This window comes from Giraffa tippelskirchi, chromosome X, assembly GCF_054371585.1.
Source record: "Giraffa tippelskirchi isolate mGirTip1 chromosome X, T2T-mGirTip1v1.2.pri, whole genome shotgun sequence".
NCBI classification, from domain to species: Eukaryota; Metazoa; Chordata; class Mammalia; order Artiodactyla; family Giraffidae; genus Giraffa; species Giraffa tippelskirchi.
The window spans coordinates 86,078,596-86,092,596 of NC_137289.1; the positions used below are offsets into that span (position 1 = coordinate 86,078,596).

The window sequence follows — 14,001 nt, forward strand, 5'->3', positions numbered from 1 at the left end:
CTATGTTTTAGCCAGAAACATGTACTTAGTACACATGGAACTTTGGGTGGATTGCATTTATAACCAAATCTGTATTATAGAAAGACATTTTAAAATTAGATTTACACTGTGTAGTGCCTAATGTTGGTATAGATGATGTTTTTCAAAGGGTTGCCATATTGTACTTCTTTGAAAAAAAATCCCAAGAATATAACTTAGAACCAATGAAACAAAACAAACAAAATATAAAACTTCCAAGATGGTGCCAGTTTCCTTTATGCAGCTCTGTTGATAATACATCAATTCTGAGCTCTAGTCCTTCCCCACCTTTTAGAACACATTGTGAAAGACAGCCTGGGCATCCCCATTTCTTGGAAATGTCCAACTTTAATTTGAATGAATTTGAAAAGGAACCCTAACTTCACTTGGGGGCAAAGTTCTAGCTCATCCTATAATGACAGAGATTCAAGACCTGAGTTTTGTTACTTTTATTCCACAGCTTGCTAGCTTTATTATTGCTACCTTCTCTCCCTTCCTTCCTACAGCTGCTTTCTAGAGTTTCAGTTGTTGAAAACAGGAGTTGCACATATGAAGTGTTTCTTCTGCCATTTCTTTCTCTGGTAGGTGTAGAAGATGCCTTCAGTTTCACCTCCAAAGTCATGACGGTGTCCCTGCACAAATTCTCCCCAGGATTTTTCCCAGGCAAGTGATCTGTGTGCTCAGTGTTACATTTGAAGAATAAATACTGCAGTTCTTCTATACGTTTCTTATATCTTGTATTTGGATAGCTACATGCTGTGAATACCTTGTTGGTGCTACCCCATGCAAAAATTTAACAGAGGTCATTTCAGGTGACAATGATAAAAGGAATGTAACACTGCTGCTTTTTCCAGATGATTTTCATTGATTGTCAATAGCTCACTTACACTTACTGGACTATCAGATAGCCTGTATAACCCCCAACATCCTGATAAGTGCAATGATATATTAATATTATGTCAAGCTAAGGTGTATGAGAAGTCAAGCAGAGAAGTTTCTCTCTCTCTTTTTTCATTCATTTGATCCAGCAAGATGGAGACTAAAGTAATTCTATTTTCTTATGATTTTCCTACTTCCCTGACATTGTTTACAAGTTTTTTCTTCTTCACTAATTTCATTCCCTTAGAAACCATCTTTCATTTAAGATTTTTCTCTTAATTGACCTTTTGATTTTCTGAATTCCTACTCAGAGAAGCCTTCATATTTTCTAATGCTCGTATTCTTAAAACTGTTCTTGGTGCTCCTCTCTTTGACAGGAACAGGTGACGTGTCTGATGTCGGTCTAGGGAAGGGACGGTACTACAGTGTAAATGTGCCCATTCAGGATGGTATACAGGATGAGAAGTATTACCACATCTGTGAAAGGTATGACAGCAGTACTGAGCCAGTAACAAATGCATTACATTTCTATTAGATGAAATAGCCTCTAATCTCGCAGAATTCTTGTTTTCAAAGAACCATTAAAAAACATTAAAAAGCTACTATATACCCACATACCATTTGTACACTGCTCACTATGCTTATTTGATCAGGTAGCCAGCCCCTGTCTGGGAGAACAGAGTGTTTGGACCAGAGCTACACTATCGATTTGATCTTACCTGTCACCTTATATGATTAAGGCCTTCCCAAGAGCAGAGCTTCTCAGCTGTCCTGGGGAATCCCTTGTCTGCTAGTTTATTAGGTAAAATCTGCATGTAGTATGATTTCATTAGCCTGGGAGGGTCAGTTTCGGTTTTCCGTTACGGAGATCTGCTTCCATCCACTGGTGTGACTATTAGAGAGTTCTTGAGTTCTATCGGTTGTGTTAAAATTGGAGTCAGAAATTCTGGGTTTTTTGCAGTATGGTTACAGATTAAATTACAGCCACTTGTAGGCAGACAGTTTAGTGCCAGTGTGTAGACCAGACTATTGGGGCTAAAAAGCCCTACAGAATGAGGAAAAGGGTGGCTAAACTCATATTCATAAAAAACTGGGATTGCTCAGGTACAAATTCATTGCTGACATTGGCAGTAGAGAAAGTGAGTCTGACTAGAAGTCAGCAAGTCAACATAAGGTGAGTAATGGGGATTAAGGTGTTTTTGATCCCTCTCCCACTTGGCTCAGATTTCTCCCAACATTCTGGTGGAAAGAAAGGCTTCCCAAAGGAGCCTGCACTGGCCGTCACAACTGGCAGTTGTATAAACAAAGTAGAAGTATTAAAAAATAAAAACTTTATGGTCCAAAGGTGCCTCTTAGCTCAAGAGATTTGGCATGTCAGGTCATCAGCCGTAGCAGTAGCCTCTTCATATTTTGATCATGTGCCCTGGCTACCTCTGCATTGTCAAACTGAAAAGGCTCTTTTTTTTTCCAGTCTGCCATTGATGGTTTTAATTGCCCTTCTTTGTTCCCCTTAGGCTCTGTTCTGTCCTTGAGATGTGCAGATCAGAGTTGCTGACGTAACTTTACCAATGATGTCCTGTGGTTCTGTGTAAAAGGAGAATTATTTTGTTTTTCTTTTAATTCTCTTATTGACAGTATCCAGCATTTTGTTGCCCTTTTTTTTGCCATAGCAGGAAACTGGATTGTTCTCTTCAGTACTCTGTCCACAGGGTTTCCTAGAGCTTTTTCCTGGGCCTTAATTGAAAGGTCAGCACCCATCATCCTGCAAGTGTAGCTTGTAATCTCTGGCCCTCCCTAAATGGATTACCTTACATGTGCCCCTATTGAAGCTCATCTGTCAGTCATGAAACGTCCTGAAGTCGTCCTTTCTTCCCCATCAACTTGGCATTTCACTGCCTGGAAAAGCTGAGTATCATCTGCAGACTTGAGGATTTCCCAGCGCCCACCCCCAAACAAGTCTACTACTTACCTTTCTTCAGTCAGAAAAATGTCTGTTTCTCCCCTATTTCTCTCTAAACCAGTTCTTCCTACATGATTTTTAAAAATTGTTATCCCATAGTAATTCATGTTTAAAAATAGCCTTGGTTCTGGAAGGGGAAAACATGTACACCCATGGTGGATTCATGTCAATGTATGGCAAAACAAATACAATATTGTAAAGTTAAAAAACAGAAAATAAACTAATTTTTTAAAAAATAAATAAAAATAAAAATAGCCTTGGTATCAAACTTAATTAAATGTTTTAAAAGTGAATTTAGCCTGGAGGAAAAGATCCATGGAGGATCACACATGATTACCATATTGCCACCTTTACCCCAGTGTATACAGGAAGCCAGCATTTATTAAAGATTCTTCTAGCTTGTGTACCAGAGTACAAGACACTCATTAGTTTATAGTTCCCAGGGCCCCTTTTGCCATTGCAGCTCCACCAGCAAACTGTACAGAGATCACCCAGAATCAAAACCCAGGCTCCAGGTTTTGATTAGAGAGACAGTCATTTTTCCCTTTGATTTCTTTCAGAAGTCAAGTGTGGTCAGGGCATTATGTGAAGGTACCTCTGATCCCAAGGGTGCTAAGAACACTTCCTGACCCAAACTTCTGTCCCAACTGTTGGACTAATAGCTGATGAAATTCCTTTAACAGGAAACATACTTTTGTTCTACAATGAAAAATAGGCCTTAAATGGAATTCTGGCCCAATCTCTCCTCCTCACCCACACTCTGCCATTTCATAATAGCAGATTTTGAAAGGGTTAGAGCATGAGCACCCTGAGCTTTCAGAGGAGCGGTAGTGGGAAAGGGGCACAATCTTTGCCAACTAGTTTTGCAGAGGGTCAGCTCTAGTAACTGTATCACTTAGTCTCAGTCATTATGCTTTTGATTACTTCTCGTTTGTTGCCTAGAATCAGAGTATCTTGTTCATTTACCACTATGACATCTGGTTCATCTGCCTACCTCAAAAGACAGAGTAGACAGGAATAGCTTACCCATGTAAAAAAGTCACTCAGTTCATCTTCAGTCTGTTTTTCATCCTTTTTGTTCCATGAACCGACTGGTTTTCTGACTCCTTACCTATGAGAAATAAAGGACCTCTTATTGCTGGTTCACTTATAAGATGCTCTAATTTTAGTTTGCCACTGGTTTGCTTCTGAACTATCTTTCCATATTGAATTTAGGAGCCCTTTTTCCTTCCCTTCCTTCCTTCTTTTCTTCCTTCTTTTCTTTATGGCCTTTTCCTCTGCTGTAGCCTTTTTTTGACTTTAACAGCTAGGCAGGAACTTAATGGTTTCATCTTAAGGTTAAACATACCCTCTTTATTTTTTAAAAAAAAAAATTGTCTTAGGGTTTCTTTCTTAATAGACCAGATATGGAATCTTTACATGAAGATTTTCAACACCAGAAGTTCCATTTTATGAAAAAGACAATTTCACAGTGAGAGCTCCCTAGGTCATTCAATGCTAATTTATAAGGGCAAGGGTCACCATTCCCCAAGTGAGTGAAGTGAAGTCGCTCAGTCATGTCAGACTCTTTGGGACCGCATGGATTGTAGCCTACCAGGTTTCTCTGTCCATGGGATTTTCCAGGCAAGAGTACTGGAGTGGGTTGCCATTTCCTTCTCTACACCATTCCCCAAAGCCTCCCATAATTTATATACAGGAGAGGAAAGCTGTTTTGCCAAAGAGACCATTTTCTAATTACCAAGCTCTGTCATCTGAAAAATACTGTTCTGCCTTTATTTAATGTTTGCTCTCTAATTGTATTTGAATGCAATATAAGATAGTCTTAGTAATGTTTAAACTATTACCCAAAAGGCTGTGTTGATGACTTTGGGAACATCTATAGTTAAAGAATCCATAAGAAAAGGACAAATAACCAAGTACTTCCTTGCAGTTGATTCAAGAGAGGTACTGCTCTGAAACCTTAAATCTTGCAGGATGACCAAACTGTTTGACCACTGTGAACTGTCATGACATATGCATAGTTTGAAGAAGAATTTTAGAGTTGTGTTCAAACTTCTTAGTTTTTACCCTACCTATCATTTTACAGCCCTAACATCCAGAAAGCATTCTTTACTAAACGTCCAGTTACTAGGATATATCTCACAGAAAGTTTATATATATGGTGCCTTCCTATATATATATAATGTGTATGATACAAAGCATACTGAAATTGACACACTTTGGAAAAAAATCACATTTTATTAAGAATATTTGACTATTCAACTTTGTAAAATAATTAATTAGAGACTGCATAAATATTTCGCCAAAAGGAAAGCACATTGTTAAACAGACTTCTCAATGAATAGGACTTATGAAAGGCCCTATTAAGCAGGGCTTTTCAATCAATAGCAGTCTTTATATCCACACATACAATACTTGCCAGTAAGAGCGATCAGCCTGATCAAAGAAATAATCTTATTCTAGTGAACTAGGCTTCACAGTAGTAATTATTAAAATAAAAATCTTCCTGTATTTGACCTGTTTACCTTGAATCCTATTGCTTATATGCTGTAACCCAAAATTAAAAGAAACCTTTTTTTCCCTCATCAAAGACCACTGACCTAAAGAAAAATTCAGAGATTCCAGAAATTTAAAAAAGCAGCAGCAACAACCACAACATCTTTGCCCCTTCTTTTTTGAGAAAAATATTTTACTTTTCTATTTTAAATATTTTTTTTTATTGCTCTTCAAACTGGTTTTTACAAACATTAATTCTTCTATGCTTGGGATAACCAGGATAGCCTACCTGGAAAGAACTTGTTCTCTAGGACCACAGCAACCTCATTGAAGGAACAGCTCATTTAAACTCAAACTTTTATTTCTGTGGGGAATTCCTTCATCCGTCTATACTGAGCTCCACTGCTATTCAATGAGGAAGAGAAAAAAAATCATATAATATAGTGACTCTGTAGTTTATATTTATTGTATGAGAATTTTCCTTAGACCCTGACATGGCCTCTGAAATATAAGTCAGGACTGTTTTAAGCACAAGAATTCATTCCTATAGGTCTGGAGCCAAAATTCAACTCTCTGAAGCCACTCTGATCTTCCTACAAAAGAATTGACTGCCTTAAGTCACCTTATAGAATTTTTAAGACATTAATGAAGAAGAATGAAAAGAGAACTACCAATGCAATAACTTAGGGTATTTGCTTATATTTTAGTATAATGACGAGCTTTCATTGTGGCTCAGACAGTAAAGAGTCTGACTGTAATGTGGGAGACCCAGGTTCAATCCCTGGGTCGGGAAGATCCCCTGGAGAAGGAAATGGCAACCCACTCCAATACTCTTGACTGGAAAATCCCATGGATGGAGGAACCTGGCAGGCTACAGTCCATGGGGTCGCAAAGAGTCAGACACGACTGAGCAATTTCACTTAGTATAATGGCACTATTTTATTCATTCACTTGACCAATATTTATTGTCTCTGCTTCATGCCCACCCTGTACATAGGTACTAGTGGTGGTAAACATCCTGGAGCTCCCGCATCCTGGAGCTTAGTTCCTAGGGAGGACTTGCCTGTGCCAGGAATTACACTGATCATTTATTTGATTTTTTCCATTTGATACTTCTAACAATATACAATACCTGCAAAGGTAGAGTATTCTTATTCCAGTCTTACTAATAAGAAAGTGTGAAAGTGTTAGTCACTCAGTCATATCTGACTCTTTGCAACCCCATGGACTGTCCATGAAATTCTCCAGGCAAGAATACTGGAGTGGGTTGCCATTCCTTTCTCCAAATAAGAGAACTGGAACTTAAAAAGTTTGATTTGCTTAAGGTCACACAGGGAGTATTAACCATCAGTTACACTGTCCCCAAATTGTCACATGGAAGTATGAAAATTTTTTTTAATGAGTTTAACAAGTTCAGGGATTTTTACAATATATTTATTTATTTTAATTGGAAGATAATTATTTTACAATATTGTGATGGTTTTGCCATACATTAATGTGAATCAGCCACAGTTATACACGTGTCCCCTTCACCTGAGCACCCCCTCACCTCCCTCCCCACCCTATCCCGGAGGAATAGGGTGTCACAGAGCACTGCCTTTGGGTGCTCTGCGTCATACATCAAATTCGCACTGGTTATCTGTTTTACATATGGTAATAGATAAGTTTCAATGCTAGTCTCTCAAATCATCCCACCGTCTCTTCCCACTGAGTCCAAAAGTCTGTTCTTTACATCTCTGTCTACTTTGCTGCCCTGAATGCAGGATCATAGGTACCATCTTTCTAGATCCCATATAGATACATTAATATATGGTTTTTGTTTTTCTCTTTCTGACTTACTTTACTCTGTATAATAGGCTCTAGATTCATCCACCTCATTAGAACTGACTCAAATGCATTCCTTTTTATAGCTGAGTAATATTCCATTGTGTATATATACCACAACTTCCTTATCCATTCATCTGCCAATGAACATCTAGGTTGCTTCCATGTCCTAGCTATTGTATGCTGCAGTGAACATTGGGGTACATGTGTCTTTTTCAATCCTGGTTTCCTCAGGGTATATGCCCAGTAGTGGGATTACTGGGTCATATGTTAGTTTTATTCCTAGTTTTTTAAGGAATCTCTATGCTGTTCTCCATAGCTATTGTGTCAGTCTGCATTCCCACCAACAGTGTAAGAGGATTCCCTTTTCTCCACACCCTCTCCAGCATTTATTGTGTGTAGACTTTTGGATGATGGCCATTCTGCCCACGTGAGATGCTACCTCATTGTGGTTTTGATTTGCATCTCTCTAATAATGAGCGATGTTGAGCATATTTTCATGTGTTTCTTAGCCATCTATATGTCTTCTTTGGAGAAATGTCTGTTTAAGTCTTCTGCCCACATTTTTAAAAATTAATTTATTTTAATTGGAGGATAATTTCTTTACAATATTGTGATGGTTTTTGCCATACATCTACATCAATCAGCCATGGGTACACACGTGTCCCCCCATCCTGAAACCCCTCCCACCTCCCTCCCCACACCATCCCTCTGGGTTGTCCTAGACACCAGCTTTGAGTGCCCTGCTTCATGCATCAATCTTCCACTGGCCATCTATTTTACATATGGTAATATACATGTTTCAATGCTATTCCCACCCTTGCCTTCTCCCACATAGTCCAAAAGCTTATTCTTTACATCTGTGTCTCTTTTGCTGCCTTGCATATAGGATCAGCATTAGCATCTTTCTAAATTCCATATATATGCATTAATATGCTGTATTGGTGTTTCTCTATCTGACTTAATTCACTCTGTATAATAGGCTCCAGTTTCATCCACCTCATTAGAACTGACTCAAATGTATTCCTTTTTATAGCTGAGTAATATTGCATTGTTTATATGTACCACAACTTCCTCATCCATTCATCTGCTGATGGCATCTAGGTTGCTTTCATGTCCTAGTTATTGTAAACAGTACTGCAGTGAACATTGGGGTACATGTGTCTCTTTCAATTCTGGTTTCCTTGGTGTGTATGCCCAGCAGTGGGATTGCTGGATCATATGGCAGTTCTATTTCCAGTTTTTTAAGGAATCTCCACACTGTTCTCCATAGTGGCTGTACCAGTTTGCATTCCCACAACACTGTAAGAGGATTCTCTTTTCTCCACATCCTCTCCAACATTTATTATTTGTAGACTTTTTGATGGTGGCCATTCTGACCAGTCTGAGATGATACCTCATTGTGGTTTTGATTTGCATTTCTCTAATAATGAGTGATGTTGAGCATCTTTTCATGTGTTTATTAGCCATCTGTGTGTCTTCTTTGGAGAAATGTCTGTTTGGTTCTTTGGCCCACTTTTTGATTGGGTTGTTCATTTTTCTGGTATTGAGCTGCATGAGCTGCTTATATATTTCAGAGATTAATTCCTTGTCAGTTGCTACATTTGCTATTATTTTCTCCCATTCTGAAGGCTGTATTTTCACCTTGCTTATAGTTTCCTTCGTTGTGCAAAAGCTCTTAAGTTTAATTAGGTTCCATTCATTTATTTTTGCTTTTATTTCCATTACTCTGGGAGGTGGGTCATAAAGGATCCTGCTGTGATTTATGTCAGAGAGTGTTTTGCCTATCTTTTCCTCTAGGATTTTTATAGTTTCTAGTCTTACATTTAGATCTTTACTCCATTTTGAGTGTATTTTTTTGTATGATGTTAGAAAGTGTTCTTTCATTCTTTTACACATAGTTGACTAGTTTTCCCAGCACCTTCTCTTGTTGAAGAGACTGTCTTTTCTCCATTGTATATTTTTGCCCTCTTTGTCAAGGATAAGGTGTCCATAGGTGCGTGGATTTATCTCTGGGCTTTCAATTTTGTTCCATTGATCTATATTTCTGTTTTTGTTCAAGTACCATACTATCTTGATGACTGTGTTGTTCAGTCGCTAAGTCATCTCTGACTCCTTGTGACCCCATGAACTGCAGCACTCCAGACTTCCCTGTCCTTCACTATCTCCCTGAGCTTGCTCACACTCATTTCTACTAAGTCAGTGATGCCATCCAACCATCTCATCCTCTGTCACCCCCTTCTCCTCTTGCCCTCAATCTTTCCCAGCATCAGGGTCTTTTCCAATGAGTCGGTTCTTCACAACAGGTGGCCAAAGTATTGCAGCTTCAGTTTCAATCCTTCCAGTGAATATTCAGGATTGATTTCCTTTAGGATGGACTGGTTTGATGTCCTTGCTGTCCAAGGGACTCTCAAGAGTGTTTTCTAGCATCACAATTTGAAAGCATCAGTCCTTCAGTGCTCAGCCTCCTTTATGGTCCAACTCTCACATCCATACAAGACTGCTGGAAAAACCATTGCTTTGACTATAGGGACTTTTGTCAGCAAAGTAATGTCTCTGCTTTTTAATATGCTGTCTAGGTTTGTCATAGTTTTTCTTCCAAGGAGCAAGCATCTTTTAATTTCATGGCTGCAGTCACCATCTGCAGTGGTTTGGGAGCCAAAAAAAGGAAATCTGATACTGTTTCCATTGTTTCTCCATCTATTTGCCATGAAGTGATGGGACCAGATGCCATGATCTTCGTTTTTTGAATGTTGAGTTTTAAGCCAGCTTTTCCACTCTCCTCTTTCTCCTTCATCAAGAGGCTCTTTAGTTCCTCTTCACTTTCTGCCATTAAAGTGGTATCATCTGCATACCACTGTATGGCTGTAGCTTTGTAGTATAGTCTGAAGTCAGGAAGGCTGATTCCTCCAGTTCCATTCTTCTTAAGATTGCTTTGGCTATTTGGGATCTTTTATGTTTCCATACAAATTATTAAATTATTTGTTATAGTTCTGTGAAAAATACCATTGGTAGCTTGATAGGGATTGCATTGAACCCTGCAATTGCTTTGGGTGGTATAGTCATTTTCACTGTATTGATTCTGAAAGTATGAAATGTATCACAAGGAGGAAATACCATCCCCAAGAATTCTTGCAGATTTTTATCTCCAGGAACTGTGGAAAAGTCCTTAAAAAAAGAAACCATTTAAGATTATGCAAATGAACCACATGATCTGTAGTGTTTACATAAACAGTCCATTGTTTATGTTTGTGAAAGTACTACTTAGATTTTTGCAAAAAAAAAAAAAACCTCTTAATCCTAAGGATTTAATTTGTAAGTTTATGCATCAAAAATAAGAATAAATATTGAGAGATTTTACTTCTTAGTTTTTTTATTAATTTTAATTTTTTTGACATGGACCATTTCTAAAAGTCTTTATGAATTTGTTACAATATTGCTTCTATCTTATGTTTGTGGGTTTTTGGCCATGAGGCATGTGGGGATTTTAGCTCCCCAACCAGGGCTCGAATCAGCACTCCTTACACTGGAAGGCAAAATCCTAACTACTGGAGCACCAGGAAAGTCCCACTTCTTAGGTTTTAATTTCTAAATAAAGTTTGGAAACATGGAGATTCTGTAAATCTGCTCTTTCCTTTATTTCCAATGGAGAAAATCCTGACTTCCTATGTTAGAAAGTGAATAAAGTCACATGTCATTTTATAGAGGTCTCCTCATATACTTAGTTTCTTTTCATGTGGTTTTTTAGGGGAAAACTATTGCCAAAGGCTTTTAACATTATGCCTTTTTGCAACTGAGCTTCCCTTGTGGCTCAGTGGTAAAGAATCCACCTGCCAATGCAGGAGATGCGGGTTCGATCCATGAGTCAGGAAGATCCCCTGGAGAAGGAAATGGCAACCCACTCCAGTATTCATGCCTGGGAAATCCCATGGACAGAGGAGTCTGGTGGGCTACAGTCCATGGGTTGCAAAGAGTTGGACATGACTTAGCGACTAGACAACAACAGGCATAATTTATATCATCTCTTGATCCTGGCAGAAGGCATATCAACATATAGGGTAGAGACTCTCCAACCATGCTATAATCTATTCATCCAATATCCGTAAAGTAAAATGAGAGCCAGGGGACATCACTAAAGGGTATTTAAGTGAAATGTTTCCTTTCCCTATTGACTTTTAATGTTAATATTTAAAGAAGAGATGTTTTAACGATGATAGGTTCTTCTTTCATTATAATGATAAGTCATCTTGAATTTATCTTCTATCTGGGACTCTAGATTCCTTACCATTCAATTTCCAAAACAGGTAGATAGATCCTCAGTGAAAGAGAACACAACAATTATACCCTACTCCTTTGAGCTTGGTGATGTGGCAAAAGCAATATGAATACATATTCATACATAAATGTTTTAAGCAATACAATTTTTTTTCAAAATTCTCTTTCATCTGATGAGAAGGGAAGGATTCTCCAGAAATTAGCATTTGAGAACAAATAATCTATATAGCCTTACTTCCATCTTTATCCCATTTTCATCACAATCTGAGAGCTGTTAAAAAAAATCTTTACAAAATTACTCTCTCTCTTCAGTTGGGTCACAGCTATACCACTTTGATCATCACTAGATCACTTTGGCCCGGTGATAAAGGTCATGGAAGCTGCTACTTCTTTGTATAAGCCTTGAACTTTGAACTCAGCCCTCCATAAGTAAGATATTTGTAGTCAATGTTTTCATTCTGTTTTATAAACTTCTATTCTGCCTCTTTGTGGTATGGTAGATGCAAATTGCCTGTTGTTTCTGAAAAATGGATGACTCAGATACTAATTAAATTCACGGTTAACATTAAGCACAGGTGGAAGTGAGGCCAAAGTGGGCCATTCATTTAATGCTCCTAGTTTGATGTGTCTTTTAAAATATTAAATTCAAAAGACATTAAGTGCCTAAGAATATAGGATAATTTGGAGGAGGGGCTACTGTGCTTAATTATCTCTGTTGTCCTGAACCCTCCGTCGGTGACCTTGCCCTGCCTGTCATCAGTACTTGATTAGGGTTACAGTGGAGAATTGGTTTTTTCCCTTACCTGACTGATCCTTTGAGATTTAAATCCAGTGTTTAAAGGGACAGTTCTTATATCCTTCCCCTCTAGACCAGTGGCTTTCATGATCAGTTCCTAAACTCCTGCACCAAGTAGCCCTGACACCATGACAGCCCCTACGCCCAGCAGTCTTCCTAGGTGATTTATTTTTTCATGTAAGTTCAGGAGGACTATCTCCTAGGACTCAGTGGGTTTGTTCTCTCACTATGATGTGTACCTTCTCTGCACTGTTTTTAGTGCTGAATGATCCCTGCCCCCTGGAAAAAGTGACCTGATTCTTCCACAGCAGTTTAATAGCTTCTGATGCTAGAACATGCTCTGAGACTATCCAGAGACAGGAAGACCCAGCTCATAAATGGAAAACCTGAGAATTACACCTTCTAATGCAGGGCTGCTCTGAAAAGAATCCTAAATTTGACTATGTCTGTGCTTGATGGAACATTCTAACTTCAAAATTCATATTATTCCTCTCAGCTGCTCACTACCACGTACCCCCTCACCCACCCTAATTCTCCCACCTCCCGTGTTCTTTCATCACTGTTCTGTCCCCTCCCTCTAGCCTAAAAAAGCTACCCTTTAGGCTCTGCTCTGAATGACTGCACCTGACAGTCATTCACCCAGCAGCTGCAGGCACTGATGAGCTGCCTTGTTGAATCCTGTTGACGTGGTCTGTACAGAGATTTAGTTAAATCTGGTGTCCTCTACCTGACAAAAAGCCCAATGCAAAGTTTGGCTGGGCTTTGCTCTCTGTGCGCTGTTACCCACTGCACTATCGGGAAAGAGCCATACCCATTGGTACTTAAAGCGAGACCAAAGAAAAGACACCTCAAAAAAGCCATATCAAATATCCAGCTAAGTTAACAAGTGAAAGGGTATAGATGTGTGCCAGGCACTAAAGGCAGTGTGTTTGCCTAGAGACCATGCAAGTGCTGCTGAAGAGTGAGCTGGATGCTAAAAGGCTTGTGTATGCCTGCTCTGGGCAGGAAAATCCTGTAGAACAAGGTAATGGAAGCCAGGGTTGGGGCGGGATGGGGAATTGGGGAGAGCCACCTTAAATATATTAGAAATGAAAGAAAAAAAATCTATCCTCTTTAATTATAGGCAAGCCTCACTAACTCAGCCCAATTAGAGGAAAGCCAGTCTGAATAACGGAATATTTTAAAATACATTTTTATTACTTTCAAGCACTGGACATGCTAGTAATTCAAACTACACTAACAACATCATACAGTACCTCAGGGAAAGAGCTTTAAGAATCATTTGTAATTAGCATATCAATTATTTGTATGTAAGTGGATGTGCACAAAGTGCATAAAAAGTTTATTCTCTTAAGTAGGACAAACATTCCCCAGCACAGTCCTGTTTACACTATTAATTTGCTTAGCCAGCCCTTTTTGTGCCAAGATAGATGTATGTAAGACATACTTATTTCCTCAGGGAAGAAAGAATCGCTTCCCTGTGTTTCGTCCAGTAACTAAGAAGCGGAGCGCCACTTAATTGGTTTGGGATTTCCAGGATATGGAGTTTTGAATTTGCATACAGGCTAGAGAGATTTCATATGGAGAAGATCTGGCAGCCATTGCCAGAGACCCAGTTTCCCCATCTGGATTTCATTGGAGTGATCTGGATTTCATCAAGCAACAGGACACTGATCCTAAATGATCCACCAGACACTCTAACATAGGCATGTTTAAAATACATCCTTCCCCCGAAAAATAACTGCTAAAATAT

At 38.8% G+C, this 14,001-nt stretch overlaps 1 protein-coding gene across 5 annotated transcripts in view; it reads left to right on the forward strand.

Moving 5' to 3' along the window:
* The window catches only part of HDAC8 (histone deacetylase 8), a 259,468-nt gene that overhangs the window by 81,021 nt on the left and 164,446 nt on the right, over nucleotides 1-14,001 (forward strand). For 2 of the 5 annotated variants that reach the window (XR_014076043.1, XM_081566952.1), the window contains exons 6-7: nucleotides 604-681; nucleotides 1,275-1,383. Coding sequence is in view for 2 of the 5 variants with exons in the window: in XM_081566952.1 (XP_081423078.1) it covers nucleotides 604-681; nucleotides 1,275-1,383 (187 nt within the window). In the remaining 3 variants the exon portion in view is untranslated. Of the gene's footprint in view, nucleotides 1-603; nucleotides 686-1,274; nucleotides 1,384-14,001 lie in introns of all 5 variants that reach the window. The other 3 variants (XR_014076044.1, XR_014076045.1, XM_081566953.1) reach the window with 3 other exon arrangements.